The 27,998-nt window shown below is 41.2% G+C and overlaps 1 protein-coding gene across 4 annotated transcripts in view; it reads left to right on the forward strand.

Moving 5' to 3' along the window:
* Positions 1–27,998, forward strand: part of ZEB1 (zinc finger E-box binding homeobox 1) — a 214,527-nt gene that overhangs the window by 121,354 nt on the left and 65,175 nt on the right. Inside the window, exon 1 of one of the 4 annotated variants that reach the window (XM_077808273.1) lies at positions 5,140–5,518. The exons of 2 other annotated variants lie outside the window; for them this stretch is intronic. In XM_077808273.1, coding sequence (XP_077664399.1) covers positions 5,500–5,518 — 19 coding nt within the window. In that variant the 5' untranslated portion in view covers positions 5,140–5,499. Of the gene's footprint in view, positions 1–5,139; positions 5,519–18,678; positions 18,698–27,998 lie in introns of those variants that run through there. One more of the 4 variants, XM_077808275.1, reaches the window with a different exon arrangement.

Genomic DNA, 27,998 nt, shown 5'->3' on the forward strand with positions numbered 1-27,998 from the left:
AGATTAATTAATCTTCTCTACAGCTTTAGTAAACAGCCATATGGTTTTTAGGTCATGCAGTAGAGACTCATACATTTAGCTCCAGAGCGCCCAGGTTCAATCCCGCCCGGTGACAACCAAGGTCTGTCGGTGTTACATCTGCACCCCCTCTCGCACCCAAACTCCCTCCCCCAGCCCGCACCCCTCCTGAACCCCAGCCCTGAGCCTCCTCCCGCACCCAAACTCCCTCCTGGAGCCTGCACCCCTTCCCGCACCCCTTGCCCCAGGCCTGAGTCCCCTCCTGTACCCCAAACCCTTCATTCCAGCCAGAGCCGTTGGCCCCAGCCCGGAGCCCCCTCCTGCATCCCAAACCACTCATCCTTGGCCCCACCCCAGAGTCCACAACCCCAGCCGAAGCCCTCACCCCCTTCTGCACCCCAACCTCCTGCCCCAGCCTGGATCCCCCTCCTGCACTCTGAACCCCTCATTTCTGTCCCCACCCCAGAGCCCTCACCACCTCCCACACCCCAACCCCCAGCCCAGTGAAAGTGAGTGAGGGTGGAGGAGAGTGAGTGGCAGAGGGAGGGGGGATGAAATGAGTGGGAGGCGGGGCCTTGGAGAAGCATGGGCCAGGGGCAGGGCAAGGGTGTTCAGTTTTATGCAATTAGAAATTTGGTAACCTTAATGGAGGGGGGCGGTCCAGGGGGAGAGAATGAGGGATCCTGGTATATCGGGGAGGGAAGAATAGGGGACACAGAGCCCTGACATGAAGAAGGGGTTGTGGGCTGTAGGGAGTCCATGAACCAGAGGTTGATAGGAAGGTGATACACAGAGAGCTAGTTGGGAGGAGGGTGGATGGAGGGATGCAGGGAGCACCTGCAGTGAGGTGCAGTGATCTCTGCCTACAGAAGCAATGAAGTGTATGACCATCTAGTTTAAATACCACAACTTTTTAACTAGACATCTTTGCATAAAAAACAGACATTAGACATGGAAAAGACTTGTTTGATCATCCAGTTTATCGCACTGCCAATGCAGGTGTGTTCCTGATAGTACATTTTTCTAGTGCTTTATCCAGTTGAGCTTTAAAACTTCCAGAACAAGAGGGTTTTCTACCACTTAATTTGAGGAGACTGTTCATCTGTACCATAATGGATGGGTGTGTATAGGATGGGACGTAATATTTTGTTGACTCTTTTAAATTTCATCCCATTAATCCTAATTATAGTCTCTTGTCCATGAGAGTGCTACATTGCTAACTGTTAACACTTAAGAAAATTCTAGATGCTAGATCCCATCCCCTGCATTTCTGTTAGCTAAACTCTTTCATCCCTCTTAGCCTTTCCATACAATTCAATCCATCTACCTCCTAACTAGTTTGTTGCTCTTCTCCCTCCTATGTCAATAGCTTTCTGGTATTGAGGCACCCAGAATTACATGTATTATTCCAAGCATGGTTGTGCAAGAGTCAGAGAGAGAGGGACTATCATTGAAATAGTTCTTTGACTTGGTATTTCAGAATATTCAGCCCATAATCTGCTTTTTTGCTTCCATGTTACATTGCAAAATCATCATAGTGGCATTGAGTTAAGCTATGTCTACGCTTAAACTGCTAGAGCAACGCAGATGCAGTGCATAGCGCTTCAGTGTCGTTACGCACTACATTGAAGGGAGGAGTTCTCCTTTATCACCTCTCAGGGAGGTGGATTGCTAGGTCAGCAGAGGAGTTCTGCTGACGACCTAGTGCTGTTTACACTGAGGGTCAGCTTGTTGCGCAGGGGTGTGGATTTTCACACCATGAATGATGTAATTGGGTTAACTTAACTTTTTAGTGTACACCTGGCTTTAGGGTATGTCTGCAGTGGGGCCAGAGATGTGACTGCAGTACTTGTAGCTGAACTAGCTCTGATCTAGCTAGCTCTCAAATAACAATATCAGTCAGGGCTGCAGCAAGGCCTATACAACCCCTCTTGGGACCCAGGGTGTTTACTCGAGCTGCTAGCCTCTGCTGCTGCTGCTGCTGCTTCACTGCTATTAATTATTCAAGCTAGCTAGATCAAAGCTAGCTCAGGTATGTTACACAAAGGTGCTTTTGTCTCCCCTTTAATGGCTGTATAGACGTACTTTTACATCCAGGAATAAGCAACAGAAGCAGATTAATCCTTACCAAAGATTCTTGATTTTATGCAAATAGCTATAGTGCCACTTAAGACTTAGAATAACACATCAGCAGAGTTGTTTCAAAATATAATAGTTTTTAAAAAGTTTTCTTAGATGTGTTGGTGGCTGCTAAAATAGCTATGCTTTATTTTACAGTTGGGGTGTGGGAGGGGATGCAGGGTGCGAGGTCCCGGTGGCACTTACTGCAGCTCCCTGGAAGTGGATGCCAGGTCCTGCAGCCCCCAGACGCATGGCTGACCAGGGAGGCTCCGCATGTTGCCCTCACACCTGCAGGCACCGCCCACACAGCTCCCATTGGTTGCGGTTCCTGGCCAATGGAAGCTGCGGAGAGGGCACTCAGGGTGGGGATATTGTGCAGAGCATCCTGGGCTGCCCATGCATCTAGGGGCTGCAGGGACCTGGCAGCCACTTCAGAGAACCACTCGGAGCTAGGAGCCTGCCTTAGCCCCAGACCCCTGCTGCGCCGCTGACTGGACTTTTAACAGCCCAGTCGGCCAGTGCCAACCGGTGCTGCCAGGGTCCCTTTTGACCAGGCGTTCCGGTTGAAATCGGATGCCTGGCAACCCTAGCTGACAGTGGACATGATCAGTAGCTGGAAATTTGTGCTTTCCACGCATTGTTACAATCAAGTGCCTTCCAACCGGGTAATGCACCCCAATCTCATATCTATATTAGTCTCTCCAGCTTCAGTAGCTGGTAGATATTATATTATAGTCAGAAAACCATTTGAACTCCTCCCCTGTAGCCTGGTTAAATTACAGAATCTATTGCAAGAGTAGGATAAGTCATTTACAGGTCTAACTTGTATAAATTTAGAAACAAACTGTAAGAACTTATCTTAAAACTGATTAACTATATAAAATATCCCAAAATAGCAGCTGGAAACAACCAGAAGAAACATTTAAACTTGGCCTAGTGAGGGAAAAAAAAAAAAGATCTAGGTTTGGAAATCAAGGCTCTAGTTCACTGCAACTATAGAGACTGGGGGAGCAATTTTTAAACAGTAAAAGGAAAACCATGACACTAATTTGAATTGATAAAGGTATAGTCCTTACAGTGATAGTTAAAAGTTACAAGTATGTATCCAGCATCAGACAAGACATTTCAATACACAAAAAATTATATGCAAAGAATAGCAACTAGAATGAAGGGTAAGGTTTTATCATATACATGAATAAAATCCATGGATTCAGTATCTTTTCAAGGACATCTTGATGTTGCAAACAAGACAGTGCAGAATGAATCTCACAAATATAACAGAGGAAACATTTGTGTCTTTACACTTCAGTTGTGCTTGTTGATTAGTGGAAATGATATACCTCAGCCATCTGAATAATGTACATAAATAGAATGGTAGGTGTCTAGATCACCAAGTTTTGTATTGTATTTGGAGCTTGGAGTCCCCTCCTGCACCCAAACTCCCTCCCGGAGCCCACCCCCACCCCAGAGCCTGCACCCACAGCCGGAGCTCTCACTCCCCTCCTGCACCCCAACCCCCTGCCCCAGGCTGGAGAAAGTGGGTGAGGGTGGGGGAGAGTGAACAATGGAGGGAGGGGGATGGAGTGAGCAGGGGTGGGGCCTTGAAGAAGGGGCAGAGTCGGGGCGGGACCTCAGGGAAGGGGTGGGGAAGAGGTTTTCGGTTTTGTGCCATTAGAAAATTGGCAACCCTACTGTGTGCCCTTTTTGTTCTAGAAACCCTGTTTGGTAATTGTAAGGGTCTCAGTATTTCTAAGTTAGAAAAGCAAGAAAACTCATTTTAAGGATTGAAATCCAGTTGTATTCTTACATTTTAAATGCATTTTAAAATCTGAAAATCAATTTTTTTCCTATCCTCTTTTTTTATTTTCTAAGGCCTTAAGTCCAGGTTCTAGGTTCTCCTGTAGAAGCTGTATTTGTTGTCTTGTACTGTAAGGCTTTTAAGATAAAGCTTCATTCTACTACATAAAATGGCTGTATTGAAAGGACAACCATTGTGTGCTCTCACCAATAATTCCTGTAAGTAAAATCACATAAATCATTCAAAGAATCCAACTGGCAGTGAAAGACTAACATCTTCTTCAGAATATTGATCTCTTGCCTATTAAACCCCACAGTATTTATTATTTTGATTTCTTAAATTATCTGTATTTTATTTGGTGCTAAGAAACATGATCAATTTTATATGAATTAATTTATTTCCACAAAAAGAAAAGGAGTACTTGTGGCACCTTAGAGACTAACAAATTTATTTGAATTTATTAGTCTCTAAGGTGCCACAAGTACTCCTTTTCTTTTTGCGGCTACAGACTAACACGGCTGCTACTCTGAAACCTGTAATTTATTTCCAGTGATGTTTATTTTAATTAAACTTTTTTTTAAATTTCTTTTTTCCCCTCATGCCCATAACACTTTTTTGTGTTTTGTCTTTTGCTAAAAAATAACTTTTTTTTTTTAAAGAGAGCTGTTTTGGTCTTAGAGCATAAAGTTTCTGAAACTCTTTTTATTCCCACTTTCATAAGATATTTACATGGGAGCTTGCTATTTTCTCAAAACATTGGGTGGACCTGTATTTCAACTATGTACTCTGATTTTACTTTCAGTAACTTACTATTTGGCTAAAATATTACTCCTGAGACCTGATATATCGTCTGAGACTGTGAGAGAAAATTTGGTTAAGGGAAAAATATTTAAGTACCCATAAAGGTTTAAGGTACATTTTGCTTCTGAAAAGTGTTCCTCCTTATGTAATATGTACTATTCTTGGTATACATAGTATATCATGCACTATGCAAGTTTTAAATCCGATAATGCAGTATGAGCTTTGGTTGTTAAAGAATTTCCAACTTTAACAAAAATTAAATGTCTGTGGAATGCCTACCAAATTATCCTGTAAATGTACACTCATATAGACTGTGTGTGTGCCTCATGCAATATCAAGAGGCTTAAAAATAATTAATGACAAAAGTTACATGGAAAAGGCTGCTCTTTTCTTTGAGAAACACTTTTCTGTATTTTGAAAAATACAGTTAGTACACCTTCAGTTTGCCTTGCAAGACTAGGAACTAGTCTGCAATTAAAGATAATGAGGGAGGAGCCCATAGAAAAAAGAAAAAGAGTACTTGGGAAAAAAAAAGAAAAAGAATACTTCAGTGGTATTTTCCACTGAATGCATCCGATGAAGTGAGCTGTAGCTCACGAAAGCTTATGCTCAAATAAATTGGTTAGTCTCTAAGGTGCCACAAGTACTCTTTTTCTTTTTGCGAATACAGACTAACATGGCTGCTACTCTGAAACCTGTCATAGAAAAAAGACATACTCGTATTCAGCAGTTTCAAGTGTAATTGATTCTTCCAAAGGTGGATGACAGTTCCAGGCTTGGGTAAAATATTTAATTAACAATGTAGTTAAATGAACCTGGGGTGGGTTTTTTTTTGGGGGGGGGGGTTGTTTTTTTGTGAAGAGGGGAATGCTTATAATGCTGTAATGTTTGCCATCAGTAGAAGTATACTGTACATTTGGGTTGCAAGTATTATGTCTCTGGTGTGATCACAAAACATAAGTCCCAAAACACTTTCCTAGATGGTCCAATTTGTCCAGTAAACCATACATTAAACAGAGGTAGTTCACTGACATTCTGCTACCTTAGTGATGAGCTTTTCATAGACCATTTGTGTATTTTAGTACTTGAACTAATAATGTTTCTAAGATCCTTTTTATAGAAACAAATAGAGACAATCTACTTCTAACAGCTGCATTTTGTGGAGTCTAGAATAGTACAGATATTACTTCTGGACACACTGTGCAACAGAATGAATTTGACATATCGTAACAGTACACTTTTAAATATGTATTATTAAAATGATGCAAAAATAAATAGCTTATCACTTTTTAAAGTGTCTCAATTTTATGTTTTGAAAGGGAAAAATTTGAGGGAAATATGGCATCCAGACACATAAATAAATCCAAAATTATGGAGAAGAAACTAAAGCTCTCTTATGAGTGATCATCCCATTCTACAAACCTATCAGACAAACCTACTGATTTGTACCTAATTCAAAATGACTTTTGAAAGCAAAATGTAACTCTCCATATATACTTTCTGACAATTTGCTCATCAAGTCAGGTTATTGGCAAGAATCACATTAATTGATACTGTCACTAATCTAATTCTTTTATCCTAATTCTTTTGTATGATAGAGTAAACTATAAGTCCCCCCAGAAGCACATCCTTTCACTAAATAGAATTTGTATACATATTAGGGCACATTTAGCTGTCCTGTCATATAGAATGAAAGACATGGTAAAGCATGCATTAACTGTGCTGTACTTTAGATCAGTCTTCTGGAGAACTAGATGGCTCAAAAGGAGAAATTAAATCCCACCTTTTGTTCATCAATTCATAGTAACAACTAAAAGTTATCACCTGATGGCTCTCTAGCATATATGGGCTCTCTAGCATATATGAAATCAGTTGGTTGTCTTAGTCCAGTTTCCAATGGACATGTGTGTACATCTGGCACTCATGTTGGCTGTCTCAGCAGAGAAGTCATAGACTGCATTTCTGACTTCCAAAAAGTGGTCCCTGCAGGTAAAATTAGAGCCACATTAATGGGTTATTAAGGGTAAGCTTGCAATCAAACAAAATATAACTCAGCATTTTCTGGTTTTCTGAAGTTTAAGGAGATTCTTGCAACCCAAGAGAATCCAACAATCTTAATTAACTATGTCCTCTTTTGATCTTTGTCTGAAGAAGCTCCTCACGGGTCACAACTTACTTCTCAAGCATATCTGTCTATTGTGATCTTTAACAATCATCAAAGTACTCCTTGTATCAGAGAGTAATGAAGTTCCATGGGATTCTGTAAATAGGAATGTTGGTTTGTAATTGTGGGTCTAGAGAAATGGCTACTTTTTGTGAGAGAACTTAACTGCTATGTACTCAGTTATTATGCCACCCTAATGGGGAAAGAGTTAAGGCTGTTTGGTTCTGTTAATTGAGAAGTGGCACCTTACCTCTGTATTATCAGGTTTTCTGTTATGATACCAATGTCAAATTTAATTTTTAAGTCAAACTGATTTTAGAGAGGTTTGAAAATTCAGGTTTACACCAAATAGTTGTTGCATGCTTAACTGGCATGGCTACTCGTTACTCCTTTATGTTAAACTAGAATATAAGACTTTTTTAAAGCCAGGCAGTATCATTTTGCTGCTCTGTTGCCTTCCAGTCTCCTCTGCTTCACTATTATCAGGTATAACTTTTACAGGTGATCAATAGAACAATGCAGCATACTCACTTGTTTAGCTCCAAAATAAAATCGACAACATTACCTACTTCACAGAGAAGATTCAATACTTGGGATCAAAGGGAATGTATGTAGGAAGATTCAGTCTGATGACTGTTTTATAAATTACTTCATAGTATCAAGAATTTTAAAGGAACTTTGTCAGACAAATGCCTGGAGTATCTGGATATTCAAATGCAGTGTAATGCAAAAAAAAAAAATGTTCCTAAATATAAGGAAAATTCTGACCTCCCTTTAGAGAGAATTGAATTAATAACATTCTGAAAGATAAGTGTGCAAGGCTTTTTACATAAGAGCCTATTGTATTCTTCTGAGAGAAGTCACCGGGGGGGGGGAGCAAAAGAAACTCAGGCAACACCTTTTTGATCATGGTTTTTGGCCCAGAGAAAGAGACTGTCTAATACAGATGTCCCTCTCAGCAAGGAAGAGATTCTAAATGATAGCGAATGTAATAGTTGGTGACTATAGCTTGGTTATACCATGTACTAATAAGTATAAAAAGGCTTGAGTCTGATCTTACTGGTCACAATTGAGCTCAAAGTGTATGGCAATTAAAGCTTCCAAGTCTCTATCATCCTCAGTTATATTTTTCACTCTGAAAATTAATTTTGAAGAATAAAGCTATGTGCTTATATCATATTACACAAAACCTTCAGAACGAGGATGATGAGACTTGGAAAAAGTGCATTTGCAAAGGATTGTTACTTTTAGTTTTGTTTTGTAATATATGATCAGAACTAAAAAATCAACTTTGCTTTTAAATTACACAATAAAACAAATTCATTTGCTGTTGTTTAAGAATTGCTTTCCTGCCCCCCTCTTTTATTTATATGTTGGGTGGGCATGGAGTAATACATTAATCCTGGAGCTTTAGCTACTGTGAGACTTTTGTGTGATATGTCATGAATACATTCCCTTTCTGTTAAAATTGTGTTCAAAGTAAATGTAAAACACTACTGAATTGGAATTATTTGTACTTCTTTGTACCTGTTTTGCACAAATAGCAACAAATAGTTTGACTTCTGTGTTTGCTTTCTGAGAATAGCCTATTAGTTGGTTTTCTAGTAGTGAAGTTTATGGAAACACAGGACTTTTAAAGCAGATATTGAGAAATATTGAGAGAAAGCCAAAGCTGAATTACAGGTTTCAGAGCAGCAGCCGTGTTAGTCTGTATTCGCAAAAAGAAAAGGAGTACTAGTGGCACCTTCGAGACTAACCAATTTATTTGAGCATAAGCTTTCGTGAGCTACTGCTGAACTTTGTGACTTTGACCTCACCCATAACTATTTCACATTTGGGGACAATGTATACCTTCACATCAGCGGCACTGCTATGGGTACCCGCATGGCCCCACGGTATGCCAACATTTTTATGGCTGACTTAGAACAAGACTTCCTCAGCTCTCGTCCCTTAATGCCCCTACTCTACTTGCGCTACATTGATGACATCTTCATCATCTGGACCCATGGAAAAGAAGCCCTTGAGGAATTCCACCATGATTTCAACAATTTCCATCTCACCATCAACCTCAGCCTGGACCAATCCACACAAGAGATCCACTTCCTGGACACTACGGTGCTAATAAGCGATGGTCACATAAACACTACCCTATATCGGAAACCTACTGACCGCTATTCCTACCTACATGCCTCCAGCTTTCACCCACACCACACCACACGATCCATCATCTACAGCCAAGCTCTACGATACAACCACATTTGCTCCAACCCCTCAGACAGAGACAAACACCTACAAGATCTCTATCAAGCATTCTTACAACTACAATACCCACCTGCTGAAGTGAAGAAACAAATTGACCGAGTCAGAAGAGTACCCAGAAGTCACCTACTACAGGACAGGCCCAACAAAGATAATAACAGAACGCCACTAGCCGTCACCTTCAGCCCCCAACTAAAACCTCTCCAACGCATCGTCAGGGATCTACAACCTATCCTGAAGGACGACCCATCACTCTCACAAATCTTGGGAGATAGGCCAGTCCTTGCCTACAGACAGCCCCCCAACCTGAAGCAAATACTCACCAGCAACCACACACCACACAACAGAACCACTAACCCAGGAACCTATCCTTGCAACAAAGCCCGTTGCCAACTGTGTCCACATATCTATTCAGGGGACACCATCATAGGGCCTAATCACATCAGCCACACTATCAGAGGCTCGTTCACCTGCACATCTACCAATGTGATATATGCCATCATGTGCCAGCAATGCCCCTCTGCCATGTACGTTGGTCAAACCGGACAGTCTCTATGTAAAAGAATAAATGGACACAAATCAGATGTCAAGAATTATAACATTCATAAACCAGTTGGAGAACACTTCAATCTCTCTGGTCACTCGATTTCAGACCTAAAGGTCGCAATATTACAACAAAAAGACTTCAAAAACAGACTCCAAGGAGAGACTGCTGAATTGGAATTAATTTGCAAACTGGATACAATTAACTTAGGCTTGAATAGAGATTGGGAGTGGATGTGTCATTACACAAAGTAAAACTATTTCCCCATGTTTATTTCCCACCTCCCCAACCCCCACTGCTCCTCGGACGTTCCTGTTAACTGCTGGAAATTGCCCACCTTGATTATCACTACAAAAGGTTTTCTCCCCCCCGCTCTCCTGCTGGTAATAGCTCATCTTAAATGATCACTCTCCTTACAGTGTGTATGATAACACCCATTTTTTCATGTTCTGTGTGTATCATAAATCTCCTCACTGTATTTTCCACAGCGTGCATCCGATGAAGTGAGTTGTAGCTCACGAAAGCTTATGCTCAAATAAATTGGTTAGTCTCTAAGGTGCCACTAGTAAATCTGAATTAGTAAATTCAAGTCTGAATGGAAACATCAGTTGAAGAGTTGCGGTCAACCAGCTAGGGAACAGAAACCATGTTACATGCCAAATAAAAATAAAACAACATAGCTCAAATAGTACTGTTAACAAACAGCTCACAACTTGTCTAATTCTTTGCCAAACTATTTTGAAGAACACACTTGAGAAAATTATTTCCTGATAACTATGAAAAAGGTGAAATTTTAACAAATTGTATATTGTAAATGGTTCACCTAACTGAAAGATACGCACACAGTTACTGGATAAATGAATGCTTTGTCTTTTTCAAATTACAACTACACAGTATTCCACCTAAATTACATTGTGTGTTGTGATTTAAAAGTACATCTTTCAGCTATATGCGTAAGAATTACTCTGATCACTTAGACTGTTTTCAGGTGGTGGATAGTTTGCTTTCTCCTCTCCTTTGTGGTTTCCTTCATGCACCTTTTAATGGTGCAGCAGTGGAGGATTCCTGGATACCCTAAAAATGATATCCTTTGGAGCTTCCTCATTTTTTTCACTTGCAACAGCACAGAGAGCTGGGGCAAATACCTGCCCTTTCCAGCCATATTCTGATGTCATCAGGACCTATATTTTAAAACATGAACTCAGCTGTTATTTACATGTCTTGCTACTGTAATTGGTTTCCTTCTCTCCTCTCTTCAATTTCCACACTCAGTTTGGTATCATACCAAACTCATACCTCTGCCCTAGCCATCATGCCTCTCTCCATTCTTCTGTCCGTCATTTTTCACCTCAGTCTTCTTCCCTCCGTTTTTCCGTCTTACCATCCTCATACTTATCGTTTCCTCTATTTATACCCTACTGAGCACACAAAAACAACCCTTAATGCTGTTTGTTTAACATTCTTGTTTTTAAAAGAAAAAGAATCACCTAAAGTCAAATCATGATCAAGGATGGTTATAATCCTTTTCATCCTATTTACTCCCTTTGTGTGTATTGTCTTTGTTTAGATTTCAATCTCTGCTGTACGCTACTTCCCCTACAATGCTTTGGTGCTTTTTTAATAATACAAAAAGTAATAAGACTGGCAAATAACATTGTCTTCACAATAGGCAAAACTTCTGTTGTCCATAGAATGTTTCAGCCTTTTTTTCAATACTCATTTGCTAACAAGACATTTACACTGTTGCATCACACTCCTCCAGAATAATTTCTTCAAGTAATTTTTCTTCAGTTGTTAGTTTTTATATAACTGGAAACTGAAGAAAGGCAGGTAGAGCCCCCTGCCTGACTTTTCTCTTCAGCTCAAGTTTTTCTTATGCACTCACTCAGGTTTAAAACTCATCAGAGGCCAGCAGGGATTGCTGAATTTGAAAAGTGATATTTTTGTAAATGTAGGTTGGACAGTACTATATGTCTTTGTTTTGTTTTTTAATTCTATTTGTGACTAGTTTAGTAAATTGCTTTGAGTAAAAATACTTAGTCTGTGGCATGGAATTTGGCCATATTTTCCATAACCTGAAATACTTAAGTCATTGTGCATGTTTGTCCTTCCCCTTGTGCAGTTCCATTGTACAGTCATCAGAGTCTCAAGCTTAATAGTGGTGTGTGTCTGTTGTATTTTATCCTCCAAGATTTTCACCCTTGGAATATTGCCTCCTTCCTAGCACTTCTGTGGTCTAATCACTTAACTTGTTTTAGAATCTCTACATGATCAGGAAATTCAAATCAGCTCTTGACATCAGTAGCTTTTTATTCCCAAAGTAATCTTGAATTTGGGCTAAAGATTTTACACTAAGAATTCTACTTGTACGCTTCCTAAAACAGTTGCTTATTAAAGGTACCATAACAGTTGGAAACCCTCTTCTGAATAGCAGTCTTAATCCTAACTAGACTGGATTTGTGGATGTTATTCTGAATTATCACAGGTAATGACAGTTCTAGTGTTCGTATCTCAATTCAGTAATCTGTACTATCTGTGTATTAGTTTCTGGACAGTTTAAAGTGTAACTCTACTCTGAAAAGTGTACATTTAAAATGGCGCCTTAGTGTTTAACAGTTCTGTTCTTTTTAAGCAGTCAGTCATATCCACTGGCTGCAGTGACAAATAAGGGGTTTGGTTTTGTACTATTTATTCCTTCTGTTAGTAGTGGTGATGGAACACAGCTGAGAGAAACTGAGCAGGAGTCATTGCAAATCTGTTAGCTGCTTCTGCCAGAGATCTGTGTCCTTATATCCCAGTCTCATCTCCCATAAAACCTGCTTCCATTCTCTACTTCTCCCTCAGAGCTCTTCAGCCTACTTCTACTTCCTGCTGTCCATCACACTTAGGGTTGCCAACTTTCTAACTGCTGGTAACCAGACCCCCCCAAGGCCTCGCCCCTCTGCCCTCCCTCTTCCCCCTAGGGCCCTACCCCTGTTCAGCCTCTTTCTCTAAGGCCCCGCCCCTGTCACTCACTCCTCTTACCCCTCTCCCTGTCGCACGCTGGATCATCTCAAGGAGCCTGTCTGCAGGTGGGAGGCATCCCCAGCTGAGCAGGGGCTGGCACAGATTAATGATTCAGCACCTCTCCCTGCCTCACGGTAACCAAACGTTTGGTTTGGGAGCTATTTAGGTAGGGTGACCATATTTCCCTATGCTGAATATGGGACACCTGGTAAAATTATTCATATTCAGTCGAGTTCAGCAGCAATCCATCAGAACTATGCAGTACAAACATTCAAATTAACATTAAGTTGACTGATCCCCCATTAAAAAGAAATACTGCGTAGTTGGATTCTTTTTATTTATCTTCTTATCATTAAGGCTTTAAGGTTCACATGGGCACACATACCTGGGTAGAGGTGATACACACACACACCCCGCTGTCTCACACAGGGGGGTGACAGACAGATCGACTCTCCCTGCCCGGCGCTCTCCAACCTCCATGCCTGTCTGGGTCCCCAGAATGGACCTGCCTCTCCCAGTACCTGGCACCATGTCTTCCCGAGGCAACGTGGGGGGGGATGCAGAATCACATGTTGTCCCCTCCGCCCCCTCCCCAACCCCCAGACTTCTGCCAAGGTTCACACCAGAATATGGCCAGCAGCAGCTTTTCAGCACTGTGTGGGAGGGAAGGGACAGGAGCTACAGCAGGGAGAGAGGCCTGGCCCTGTGGTCTGCAGCTTTGCCCCACCACCAGCCTTGCACACTCATCCTCATTGTCAGCCCTTGGACCACACCACTCACCGCTGGTGGGCTGGCAGCTGGTGAGCAGGGATCCAGCCAGCAACTGGACCCGCCAGTACTAATGGAAAGAAAATACGGGACAATTTGCCCATTTTTAAGAAAAAGTCAGGACACCTGGAGGAGGTCTTAAATACGGGACACCTGGTAAAATTACTCGTATTCAAGTGAGTTCAGTGGCAATCAATCAGAATTATGCAGTACAAAAATTCAAATTAACATTAAGTTGACTGAGCCCCCATTAAAAAGAAATACTACGTAGTTGGATTCTTTTTATTTACCATCCAGACATAGAAGCCAGAAAACAGACTGTCCAGGTAAAACCTAGACAGGTGGCAACCCTAGTCACACTCCTACAAACTCTAATCTCTTTTAATGTAGAAACACCTTTTCCAAAAGCACTCTAGATTCTAATAATGTCTAGCTTTTCCTCTCTTAATTTCTCTTTCCTTGGCCTCAGCTATCGCCTCTTTCCTCCATAATCCCCTTGATATTACCTGAAAGCTCCCCTCCTCCTTGAAACTCCCCACTATGCAATTCTTTTCCCCCTGTGCATTTCTTCTCAATGCCCTTTCTTCCTGGTAGCCTTCACTTCTCTGCGATCCATTTCCTCAAGCATCCCTTCCTCATTTCTTCCTAACTTCCAGGATCCCCTGTCCCTTCCCCCTGCTGCCCTCTCTTCCTTCCTGCCCTTTCTAATATCACCATTCCTCTTCCTGGTGTTGATCTTTTCCTCCTTTCTTCCAACCCCCAAATGGTCCATCCCCTAGTATCCTTCTGCCTCCTTCTTCTATCCTGGCATCAACTCTAGCCCCCCTATCACACTCTGCCCGGCTTCTACCCTACATCATGTTGCATCTTCTCCTGGTAGCCTCCATTTCTTTCTAATACTAATAGTCCCCAAGCCACTTTCCCTTGGCATCTGATTTTTCCCTGACCTCTACAAATCCTCTACCCTCCCCCTCCTTTCCTATTTCCCAAAGCCTCTTTGCCCCCTTCAACTGGTTTCCGCCTCTAACTTAAGCTCCCTCTGCTTTTCTCCCCCCCATGAAAGATCACCATTGCCTAGAATTCTCTTTCCCACGGACTTCCCCATCATCTGCCCCCACAAGGATCTCCTCTTACTGCTGTCCTCAGTTTACCCCGTCCTCTAACAAGAATTCACTTGTTCCTCCCTCCATTTATTGCCCTTCCTCAAATATCTTCCTGTCTCATTATGAAGTTCTCTATCCCTCCATTCCAAAATGTCTCCCTGTACATCTTCTTCCATCTTGAATCTCCCTATCTGACACTTTCCAAGGCTCTGAGTCAACATTCAGGGATCTGAAGCTGTGGAGTACAGTACTATCACCTCTATCAAGGCTGAAACTTATTGGGGACAGGTCTTCTATTCATCCTTAAAATTACTGCTGTGCTTTTGCTTTCGTATAACATGAGGTAGTAGTGAGCAACATTTTCTCGAAGAACACAGCAAGAAGCAGGATAGCTTTTGTCCAAAAGTACTCCAATATTTATTATAGCTATTTTGAGTGATGACAAAACATAGATTAGGACCAATTTTGTGAGAATTGTCTCACCAGGAAGGGACCTAAACACAGTCAGTACTGGGTGTGTGTAAGGAGGAGGGCATTTCAGCCAATTTCATACACTGAAATTTTAAGTTTTCTTGAAAAGTTGTACCTAACAACCCATGGAATGTGTTAATACCCTTGATTGCTTACTAAAGCTATTAGAGAGACACCAGAGCACACTATTGATGAGAATTATTAATGTTTTCTTTTGGAAGGGCAAACTGCCTGACATTTTATCACTCACTTAGAAAAACATCTTTGAATGCTAATAACCTTGCCAATTATCCTGTCTCCTTGTGAAGGAGATCATTTGAAAAAATGGAGAGGAACCAGCCACATTTGATTCCATATATTTCTTTGACCTCTGCCACTCTGCTTAGATTTGGATATGGACTTGAGACACAAATAATTATCTATTTGTAGCTATCTACTTCTATGTCAGCCAACATCAGAAAATCTGAGCACCTAATCACTGATTGATATCACCTCTCCAAAATTCTGGTGCTCATTTTTTTAACCTATTGGCTACTTTTGATACCAGATAGCCAGAGGATGCTGTTGATTTTCTTATGGGATCCTCCCAGCTTAGTTGGTATAACCCTTCACCATTCAAACCTTCCACTGGAGACATTCCAGAAGGCAGTGCAGGCTAACTTTATCCTCTATAAAATTGTGTAGGGTTCCATCTTATCACCTTTCCTCTTCAATGTGCTGTACTGTTATCAATATGCCAGAGATACACAGCTCTATAACTTGGGTTTGATGAAAATGAGTCCTAGTTTTATGTCTCACCAACTATATGATCTGGCTGAAAGCAAACTAGTTGAGACTCGATATGAACAATACTGAAGCTGCTGCATGTTGGAGGGAATAATTTGAACTACTCCTACAACTTTACTGAATTCTAAAATTTACTGTATCAACTCAGGGAAAAGAACCTCACCTTCATTGTGCCATTCAACGAAGAACTCCATTCAGTGTGAAGTAGTACATTTTAGAACAAACAACAAAATGTTAGAATGGATAAGAAATAGAATGGAGAATAATATGGAAAATAGTATAATGCCATTATATAAATCAGTTGTACATCTTTTCATCTGGAAAAATGTTCAGTTCTGCTCAGTCCATCTCAAAAAGCATATAGCAGAAATAAAAGGAGTTTATAGACTGGCAACAAGAATGATTAGTGGCATAGAAAAATTGTCATATGAAGAGAGATGAATAAGAGGGGACAAAGTAATGAACGGTATAGAGAAAAGAGATAGTGGGAATGTCGTTTCACATAATACAAGAACAAGGGTACAATCAATGAAATTGAAATTGAAGTGGCAAATTTTAAACTGATAAAATACTCTTTTGTGCATACACAATTAGACTGTGGAGCTCACTGGTATGAGGCGATACTGAAACCAACAGCTAAGCAGAATTTTTTAAAATGTACATTTATGTGGATGATAAGAATATCCAGTGCTATAACAGTAAATATTTTGTTAAAAGAGCTTTGAAAGGGATATAAATCTTCAAGTTTTGAGACATTTGGCAACCTGTAATTACTAAAGATTAGGAAGAAAGTTTCCCTGGGGTGAGCTTATCCCATAACTGATTACTACAGGGTTTCTTCCTCCTAAGTGGCTGGTGGTGACCATTATGAGAAAGTCCTGGACTAGACAAATCACTGGTGTTCCTATGATGCTTGTTGATGAGGGGAAATATTTTGGTAGTCAGCACCACCTGTTAAGGACATATGCCTAACATTTTGCCAAAATGGCTGTCAGTTTTGGGGTCCTAACAGATCTGATTAGAGCTTCTGGGTTTTCAGGAAACTGTCGTAGCCAGTAAAGTCTGTTGTTCATGACTGGCAAGAATTTTATCATAGAAGATTAGAGTTGGAAGAGACCTCAGGAGGTCATGTAGTCCAACCCACTGTTCAAAGCAGGACCAACCCCAAATAAATCATCCCAGCCAGGACTTTGTCAAGCTGGGCCTTAAAAACCTCTAAGGATGGAGATTCCACCACCTCCTTAGGTAACCCATTCCAGTTATGCCAATTCTTCTTTTTTATGAGGACCTTGCAATGGTCATCCACAATGTTATCACTTCCCTGGGTAAACTATTATAGTGCACTCTATTTTGGGGTACTCTTGAAATCCACCTGGAGGCTACACCTGGTGTGGAATACAACTGCTGTTCTGAGTAGAGTAAGATGGTATGTACACACAAAAATTGTGAACAAATCTTTGCACTGATTTTTGTTTACTTCTGGGTGCAGTTGAAACTGCAGAAAATTATAAAGCTCTTAATGATCTGAAAGATCACTCTTCCCACTGTGGTGGTTGATAGACTTCTGAGAGGCTCTTGCTACCTGTTCTTAGGGTCAGAAGCTGGAAATGATAGTAGGGTTTTCTTATTCAAGGGACCCACTTTTTCTGGCTGATTTCCCCTTGATATTGAAAAGAGTAGTATATTGCAGGGCCCAAAACAAAATGCATATACTCAGTTTCACTTTCATTATTTTAATACTTTATAAATAAGTGCTTGGCTACAATGGTAATAGTACTCTACAAATCAAAAATAGAAATAATAATCTAATAGGAGGAAAGCTGCCTGAAATCTGTTGCAGTTGTTATATAACATTTTGGTAAGCTTCAAGATGGTGTCACTCAGATGCAAAATTTTTGCTTAATTTTTCTTGCTCTTCTCTCTCTCTCTTTCCTTTCTTTTTCTCTGTCCCTAACTTTTCTTAGTTAAATTATACCAACTTTACATCTGGATTTAATTTTATCTATTACAAAAATCTAGCACAGATATGTTTATTCCTGCTCTTCTACTCTCGTCCTAGTTTTTGTTGTTTGGCTTTGGTTTTTACTACATATTGACTACTTTGGCATATCCTTTTGATCAACTATTTTTCAACTCTATGAAAGGAAAGAGATTTTTATATGTTCCTGTTTGTATTCATTCTCTCTTCTCATCTCTCTCAATTTCTAGAATGGTTAAAAAACCCAATATAATAATAGAAGTAGAAAAGAGGGTTTAATATGAAGCAGGAGTTTACTTAAATTAACTGTCTGCTGCTTCTGAATAAATGTAGAGGAGCATTTTTTCTGAATACCCTCATACAAGAACTTTGCCTAATGGACTTACTCAGGTAGTGCTTATACATTTAATTGATTTTGTATTATTTAATATTTGTAAATATTGTCTTTGGAGTGAGGTATAAACAGTATGAATTCTTTTAAGGGCTCTGTCTAAAAACGGTAGCATAATTTGACTGTTTTATTGATCTGACATACAGTACATACTTGCAATTGTTTGCACCAGTCAATAAAAGAATTTGTTGTCTTTCTTTTAACTGAACATTTGAGAAATGCAGTTCTTTTATCCTGTAGAATTTGAATTGCTTATGTACTGGAATATTTACTACCCTCTTTGTTGTTTCATTTTGGAATGACCTTATTTAAAGATGTATGAGGCTATTTATAATCGACTCTCTGGCAGTGATTAAAGAGGTGTGAATAATAGGTTATTGGAAGTTGACAGCTTCTTGTTTACTAAACCAGTGTTAGAACATTTATGCTGCTCAGTTCTACCTCATTTTTCTAAGGTGGGATTTGCATTTTGACAAGTGCATAGCATGGGTACGTATTTGGCTTTTTTTTTTTAAGTGGTTGCCAACGTATTGGGGGGTCCTTATTTTTTACCTCTGCGTAAGACTAACAAATCACACACTACGTACCTAATAATCATTGTACCATGTATTAAGATAAGAGTCAACAAATTAGTTGTTTGACTTGCAGAATGTCCCCCCACTGTTCCTCAGACATTCTTGTCAACTACTGGAAATGGCCCACCTTGATTATCACTACAAAACGTCCCCCCCTCCCCCACCCCCGCTCTCCTGCTGGTAATAGCTCACCTTACCTGATCACTCTCGTTACAGTGTGTATGGTAACACCCATTGTTTCATGTTCTCTGTGTATATAAATCTCCCCACTGTATTTTCCACTGCATGCATCCGATGAAGTTAGCTGTAGCTCACGAAAGTTTATGCTCAAATAAATTTGTTAGTCTCTAAGGTGCCACAAGTACTCCTTTTCTTTTTGCAGATAAAGACTAACACGGCTGCTCCTCTGAAACCTTTCAAAACATTGTTCTTCCCACATGGAAATCCTTCAGACGTGCTTAGTCAAATAGTCAAAAGTCTGTCTCTCTGACAAAAATAGTGCTTTTTATGAGTGCTTCTGATATTTTTGTTTTGAAAGATAGGGATTTTTAATGACTCTTTAATAATTCAATCCCAAAATGGCAATGTTCAATTCTCTTCCTAATTGTTGTTCAAAAGCGAGATTCAAAAACTGTTTGGACACAGGAAGCTGTGATTTTATTTTATTTTTTAAAAATGTATTTTTATTTATTTTATCTTTAAGCAAGTTCAGTATTTTTGTTACAATGCTCATAAGCATGATTATAAGCATTAATAAGCTTGTATTATTGTCAGCTATTTATCCACACAGTTGTAAAGCACAGGTAACTTCTTCAGTTTCCCTCTGGTCTCCTGCTGTTAATAACGTCTTTGACCCTGTGTACCCCTTCTAAAGGTGAGCAGTAATTAAAGCTCCCTGCTTAGTCTTGTCTTTCTTTAGTGGAAATAAACAGTTCTCTGTATGTCTCTAGGTATTATAATCGGCAGTAGCATAAAATGTTAAGATAATTGAAAGAGACAAGGTGATGAGGTAATATCTTTTATTGGAACAACTTCTGGTGTGGAAGACAATTGAAGTGATTCTGGGTGGAGATTGGTTTGAGAGGCACTGGAGAACTTCTAGTGCATATTCCATATGTATCTTGTGACTCTTTGCCAACAGAAAACTGATAAATAGATGCACTTTTCTTCACCAAGGTGTTTTTGCTCCAAGTGATTGAGCTTATTTAAAATCTCTTCATGCATTTTTGAACTATTACCCCAGAAGTGAAGGAGGATGATATATTATTCACAAACTCATCTGGTTCCATATTTTAATATCTGTATGTTACTAATGAGTGATATATTAAAATAATAGTTTAGTAGTAATGTTACTAATGACATAAGTGAGTTATGGAAAAAGATTTATAATTCTTGCTAGTTTCTTTTTGAAAGTTTGTCTTTTTATATTGTCTTTTTAAGGTAATAGAATAAGTAACCATCATACTACCACCTTCGACTGTAATCTCATTAGTCACACAGGATTTAGTACTTAGATGGAAGTCCAAGATAGTGCAAAAATTATTATTGACCCAATGATCTGGAAAGTATTCTGAGCAATGAGCTGCTGTAGGTGCTACCTTTTAGATTAGATACAGTATAAAATTGAACCCATTTATATTGTGCTCTCAAAAGGTAAATTGTATTTTTATAAGAATACTGATACTAACCCCTGTTTCCTGGTCATATTTATATTATGGCAGTTACATTCTCTCAGTAGTTTTAGAGATATTATTTTTCATTCTGCCGCCTCAAAACTGTGGTATTGTTTACCTGGCCTAAAATGAATGCCACATTCCACTCTAGAGAGAGTTACATTGTAGTGCTGTGTGATAGAGCCTTAAATAGTCAGTTAAACTGTTCTGGAATCCTCCTGGATGAAAAGATCTAAATATAATGTGGTATGGAGAAGGGGACCCCAGAGAAGTATATGGTCTTCTACAATCTACAGAATTTTTGAAAACCTCTCTAGGTGCCTTATGAAACACTTTGGAAATTTAGTTTTTCAACATAATTGGAATGTAATAAAATAAAAAGTGTGTGTATGCCATTTTAAAAATAGATTACTGTTCCCTGTGCTAGAACTGAGCACCCTAAGTAGGGTTCTTGACACATACTCTTGGTCCTTGTTTTCTATTCATTCAGGATCCCCTTCATTTTTTCCAGGCCTTCTCATTGCACTTTTGACCTCACTTGCCTATCTGTGCTATTTCTGACTAAATGCCACTGTCCTCTCACTGCACTAGTGATGATGCTTAGCAGACACATTAGAATTTGATTGACTAGCTAGTGGGTGAGTTTTCCTACATTGTTTGGGATGGCAAACAGCCTGAGAGAAAATGTTGGAGCTCAAATGTCACTTCTCACTGAAAGTCATCCCTGCTTTTACTATAGTTTCAATTCTTTTTTATTTAGTAGTCCACAGTTACAGATAGTTTTAAATTGTAATGTTTTCTTTTAAAAGAAACATTGCTCCATTTACAATTTTAAAGTGGTATTTAAATAATATGCATGTTAATATTACAACTTAATAAGTCAGTGAAAGAGTTCTGGACTAAAGCCAAGACTAAGAATGCTCACATATGTTTCTCAGCACTGTGCAATACTGCAGAGCCTTGGAAGGGTTTCATTAACTTTTTTTACTGTATGCTTGTGTGGCCTAGAGTTTGTAAATCGACAGGCTTCACAAGTGTTCCAGATGATATATTCTTACAGTACCTTTTATGGCTGTTGGTTTCCGGAGTATAGTGATTACTTACCTGCAGTGGCCAAAACTAGTTGCTTCCTGTTACAGGTCAATGGTTACCTAATTGGTCTAAAATTAGCTGGTAAAACAAAGTTGATCTTTGCTTTTGCACCTTAGGGTTTCCTAAGTCATGAAATATTTAACCTGTAATAAGAAGTGCTATGCATTACCTTGTAAGGTTATTCCTATTTTTTGCTCTTCCCCCTCGCCCCCACCCCCCCAAAAAATAACTAAAGTGTCATTTATTTTGACTTATAAAAAGATGTTTACTAATAAATATTATTTTACATGTCTACTCCTATGTTAGATTTTTTGACATACTTTATAATTAGGGTTGCCAGGTGTCCAGTTTTCTACCTGAACATCTGGTCAAAAAGGGACCCTGATGGCTCAAGTCAGCACTGCTGACCGGACTACTAAAAGTCCGGTCAGTGGTTCAACAGGGCTTTGGCAGGCTCCCTGGCTCCGTGCAGCTCCCAGAAGCAGCTGGCATGTCTGGTTCCTAGGCACAGGGGCAGCCATGGGGGCTCCGTGCGCTGCTCCTACCCCAAGCGCTGGCTGTACAGCTGCCATTGGCCGGAACCACAGCCAATGGGAGCTGTGTGGGTGGCACCGGTGGGCACAGGCAGAGCCCAGAGCCCAATGGACCCTCCGCTTAGAAGCCAGACAAGCCGGCCACTTCTGGGCGCTGCCTGAGGTAAGCTGTATGCGGGCTCCAGCCGGGCAGTGAACTCCCTCCCGCACCCAACTCCCTCCCAGACCCTACACTCCAAAATTCTTCCTGCACCCCAATCCCCAGCCCCAGGTCAGAAACCCCTCCCACAACCTAACTCCGTCCCAGAGCCCGCACTCCCTCCAGTACCCTAACTCCCTTCCAGAGCCTGCTCTCCCTCCTGTACTCCAAACCCTCAGCCCGGCCCCAACGCAGAGCCTCCAGCCAGAGACCTCACCCCTCCTGCACCCCAATCCCCTTTCCCAGCCCAGAGCCCCCTCCCATACTTCAACCTCTTGCCCCAGTCTGGTGATAGTGAGTGAGGGTGGGGGAGAGCGAGCGACGGAGAGAGGGGGGATGGAGTGAGCAGGGGTGGGACCTCAGAGAAGGGGCAGGGCAGGGCTGCAGGGAATGGGCGGGGTGCAGGGTGGAGCAAGGTTGTTTGGTTTTGTGCAATTAGAAAGTTGGCAATCCTACCTGTAATTAAATAAAGACACTTTCTGGGAATACTTTTCAGCCATTATTAGTTGAATTCTGATAACCCATACTTCTCACCAACACAGCTGCTATCCAAGGAAAGTTGTCAGTTTGGGATTAAATACCAGCAGTGGTATAAAGTTTTTGTTTGTAACCAATAATTACCAGCAAATCTATAACTTTATTTCAACGGGCTTTTACCAGCCAAAATTTCATACTAATGAAAAAAATTTAATACGTTTGGGGGGAAGATTGGAAGATCCCCAGTGATAACTACTTAGAGTGATTTGTCAAATGTGCTATCTTGCTCCCTTCATCCACAACATGGTTAAGATTGATCCAACTCTCTTCCGCCCTCCCCCAGCAGCCAGACCTTTCTCTCAGGCTACCCTGCTGAGCTCTTTCCCTTTCTGACCTTATTCAGCTTCCTTTCCCCACATTCTCTTCTGGCTCCTTGGCTTTTCTGTTCCCACTTAGCCCCTGTTCAGTGGCTCCTGCTTAGTGGCTTCCCTACTCAGCAGCTTCCAGTTCTGTCTCCCTCTCTTTCCCAATAAACCAACAGAGAGTTCTAGCTATAGGGATGCTCTCCAGCAGCAATCCTCCTTTCTTTAGTAGCTCCCTGACCTCTCCAAGGTCTGGATTCCTCTCCTGGAAGAGGGCGGGACAGCAGATGACAGATTATCTCTGACTGTGCTGATCATTATCTTTGGCGCTGCCATCTTCTACTTCCTGGCATCTTGCCCCACTATTTGGTCCTGTTTACATGGGTTTGCAACTACGAAGATGGGCCACCTGTTTTGGGGGAAACAGAAAAAAGTTAAATACTTTGAGAAAAAAGTTTAAAAAATACATTTTTATTTCTCATGCATGTCCCATATTTTAAAAGTGTCACTAATGTTACAAATTGGTCTTAACAATATTTTAAGCTAAATGCCTTACTCATACTTCAAGTGCAAATTCTTTTCCTGTCACCTTTTCCCCATTTACAGAGAACATGTTTGTACTCCTCACAATTATTTTGTATCTGAAATAATGTCCCATTAATAAGGTTTATCAGTGGAGAAAAACTAGCTTAACCATTTTGCCTTTATTAGCATTGCTGTGTTCTACTTATTTCCTTTTCCGAGGAGAAAGTGAATCACAGTCAGACTGACCCAATGTACAGTACGTAGGTAACTGTTTTTAATAAATAAATTCTGTTATAATCAGTTGCAAATACTTAAACATATACCATTTAAATAAGCGTATTATGAAGTTAACTGAAATACCATATATATTACTTTAACATGTATAGGTAGCATTGTATGTTTGCTGTCTTCAATCTCTCTGACTTATCTTAGGAACTATTGAGATTTCTACTTCTATGTGAAGCACTGAAAATAACTCACAAAGTATTTGAAAACAACTTATTCTCTTCCTCTTCAGAATGCTCTCTCTCTTCATGAGTGGATCGAAGCCATTGCAATCTGTGGAGAATATTTCTCCATTTTGGACAGGATTGCACCCTCCCACAGTAAAATACAATGGAGGAGGCTAACAGAGAGGCATATCTCTGAGAAGAAGTTCATGGAGATTTCCCCGCAACATTTTCTTGGGATGGAATAGCATTTGATTTCCTGCAGAATGGGTCTTAGGACCCTCATTTGAATCACATTAATCCCCTTGATCAAAAGAAGGGCAAGGCCAGCCATGCCAAAACCCTGCTGCTCCAAGCTGGCTTAAACTCCCAGATGCACCCTTCGTCCTAGAAGAATGACTCCACTGTGGGAATGCTACCCAGGGGTTCCAATAGTCATGGGAACTTCCGTTATTTTGGCTACCCTTTCCTTAGTGCGGATCCTAACCATGGAGGGGAGGGTTCCATGAAATGTAACACAGTCACAGCCTTTATTATTTCTTCCTGGTAAGCTCTGAGATACCAAGATGAGATGATTTGCTTCCCCCACTGAATAGAGATTTTTTTTTATTGGCCTAACACTACCTCTCTGCCCCACTAGCATTCAACTAGTTCTTCATATATGCAGCCTTCTGACAAGTAGAATATCTCTATTTGAAAGAGTTTGACAGAATTTCTTCTCCTATCCATGTCATTATTAACCTGAAATCAGACATGTCTGTTACATACCCGCTATACTTCATTTTCATTTACAAAAGGCTAACAGAATTAAATTCAAGGCTGCTTGAAATGCATGTCAGCTCATTTATGTGAACAAATGTAGTTTCTAAAATCTGGTCCTTTCTAGTTAAGTTACACCTAAGTTGATTCTTTCTCAGATTCTGCCTTATCACTACTCTTTCATCTTACATATGAATTTCAGTGTCAAATGGAACAGACAAGCTCCCTTAAATTAAAGTCTTAAAATATGTAACTTTGTTCCTGTGTAAACAATGCGAATTCAAAGGTATGGGACTGAACTGAACACATTTCTTCATCACCATCGTCATTAACAAATGTTTTGATATATGTGGTGTAGAATGAATTCCATTCATCACAGTAAAAACCTTCCAATTATCTTTTATTCTCTGATATTTTGTATCCGATTCATACTCATGACCTGGTGTGTTTTCCCCTGCTACCCCCCACACACTATTTTTAGTGTAATGTATTTATTGAGAACCTTATACAGACCCTAATGAATTAAGGGTCAACCTTAAATAAAAATGAGTTCATGTATTCTTGAAAATTCAGTGTATGCTGGAATAGTATAGCATATAAAGTAAAAAAATATTTATATTCCATGAAGACTGTGGCATTTGATTATTAATATGCATTAATTCAGCCCACATTATAGTAACCTGATGTTAACTGAAGAAAATCAGAACAATCATGCAGAACTCTCTTGCTTCTTGTTTCAGCTGTATCATACTGGCTTTTACTGTTTTTTTCTGCAAATATGGGAATATTGACAATAATATGTACATGAACCTGTATGCTTAACAAAAAACAGCAACAAAATAACTCTGAGAAGTAAGATTTAGAAGTATATTAGCATGTGGCCACTGGTTACTATTGCAAGTGAAGAAAACCTAAAATACGACAGGAAAAATCATCAGTCTGGGACTGGCTGGAAAACAGATGTGAGGCAAATTGATAGAACCTCAAAAAGTGAGGTACAGAAAAGATTACTGGAGGGTAAAAACTCACATATCAAGTGTTTAAAACATAACTCATGTTAATTGCAGCTTTTTCTTCTATAAAAAAGGCTATTTCCCCTGGGGCTGAGAAAACTATTTCTTCTTCAAGTGCTTGTTCATATCCATTCCACGTTAGATATGTGCTCGCCACATGCACCATTGCCAGAGATTTTTCCCTCAGCAGAATCTGTCGAGCCAGCTTTAGCGCCATCTGGAGCCACGCGCTCATGCACCGGTATAAGGGGTGCCGCCAGTCACGCACCCTCTCAGTTCCTTCTTACTGGCATGACGGTTACTAGTACAACCCTTCTTGCTTCAGCAAGGTTTTCTTCCCAGTTGTTTTTGGTATAGGCGTAGTTAGGTGGGATTGGAGGGGAGGGGGGCATTGCCTTCCCAAAAAACGGAGTGCCACTCCCTCCGCCCCCAATTTCTGCAAGCGCCGAGCTGCCCTGCACAGCTAGCTCTCCTCCAGCAGGCCAAGCACAATAGCCTGCGGCTGGGCTGGGTTGAGCTGAGCTGGGGAGCAGGATGGAGCTGCTGCTCTGGATTGCTACCTCAGCAACAGGCCATCACCTCCTGGGTCCTAATGCCTACCTATTTACTGTACAATGGTGAGTGCCCAAGGGTGAGGCACGTGGGTGGGGGGAAGAGACAGTGGGGAAGGGGGGATAGGGAAGGAGAAAGAAAAAGGACTGGGGGGAAGGGGCAGAGGCAGTGGGAAGAGGGAGATGAAGGGGGATGGGATGGGGAAGAGAAAGAGTTATGGGAATGATGAAGGGAAGCAGGAACCCAAAATGTGGCTTCCCCTTGGTGGCGGCAGCAGCAGCAGCCCCAGTCCCAGCAGGAAGGTGGCCACAGTAGCAATGGGAGGCACCAGAGCAGCCACATTGCTGCAGCCGCTGGTGCCAGGGTGACTGCAGCTCCTGTGCTCAGGTTACCACAGCAGCAGCTGGGGTTCCCCATTAAGCCGTCCTGTCTCATCCCATCCCCCACAATCATGGGAGCCCAGGTACCACTCCAGGCTGGAGGAGAGGCAGTGAGTCAAGGGAACTGGCTTCAGCAATGCACAGGTGTTCATGCATGCTTTGCCCCTCCCACACACACCCTTCTAACTCTTTGTTCTTAGTTGTCATACTTTAGTGTATATAGTTTTTGTAATTAGTATTACTGTACATAATGTAATAGATGGTTCCTGTCGTTCATGGATTCCTTCACCCCAGGGGCCAGGCATGTTCTCGTCCCCAGGTTTCAAACCTGTGCTTCCTTTGGCAAACCCATGCCCGTGAGTGACCCACACTACAGCTGCGTGAAGTGCTTGGGGGAAACTCACATGAAGGACAAGTGCCAGATCTGTCAGGACTTCAGACCCCATACTAAAAAAGAAAGACATTAGGCTGAAAGCTATCCTTATGGAAGCCACCCTCAGAGCTGAGTCACTCCAATTTGGTGTTGAGCACTTCAGCGTCGGTGTGAAGTGCTCCTCCAGCAATGAATTCTTCCCGGCACCATTCACCATCCCTGGTGCTGAGGAAGAAGCACAAAAAGCAGCGCACTGACAAAGGGTGCTTGCTGGTGGAGAAGAAAGACAAGCAGGGGAAAGGCAGAGCAGAGAGACATGGGCCACTCTTCCACTCCTGGGCCCGTGATAGCATTGTCGACTCTGCTTAGAGTATTGAGTCTGGTGCAGGACCCTCCGCCCACACCTGGAAGCCACCGTGGAACCAGCAGTCTGACTTGTGTTGATCACAGGGGGTTTCCAAGTGGTGAGAGACCTACTCTCTTTCCCAGTCTCACAGAACACCTTCCAGTTCCTGTGTCCAGAAGCAGGAAAGAACAAGGGGAGTTGGGCTCCTTCCCAGCACCAGACCCCCCCCCCAGCATTCTCTAGAAGCAAGCCAACCCTGATCTCAGTGTCCCAACCATCTCTGGTCTTCTGCCTATCCTCAGACTCCAGCACTGCATGGTGGTAGAATTGGGTTCCGCTCCATCGTGGTCACCAAGAGAGGGCTCCTCTTCTGAGTCCAAAGGGGAACGCTACATGCAACTCAAGGCTCACCACTGGTACCCAGCCTATATGCCACTGGACTTTAGTACGAGTCTCCCCTACAGCACTTGGCCAGTGGGTCA

This window comes from Eretmochelys imbricata, chromosome 2, assembly GCF_965152235.1.
Source record: "Eretmochelys imbricata isolate rEreImb1 chromosome 2, rEreImb1.hap1, whole genome shotgun sequence".
In the NCBI taxonomy this organism is placed as follows: Eukaryota; Metazoa; Chordata; order Testudines; family Cheloniidae; genus Eretmochelys; species Eretmochelys imbricata.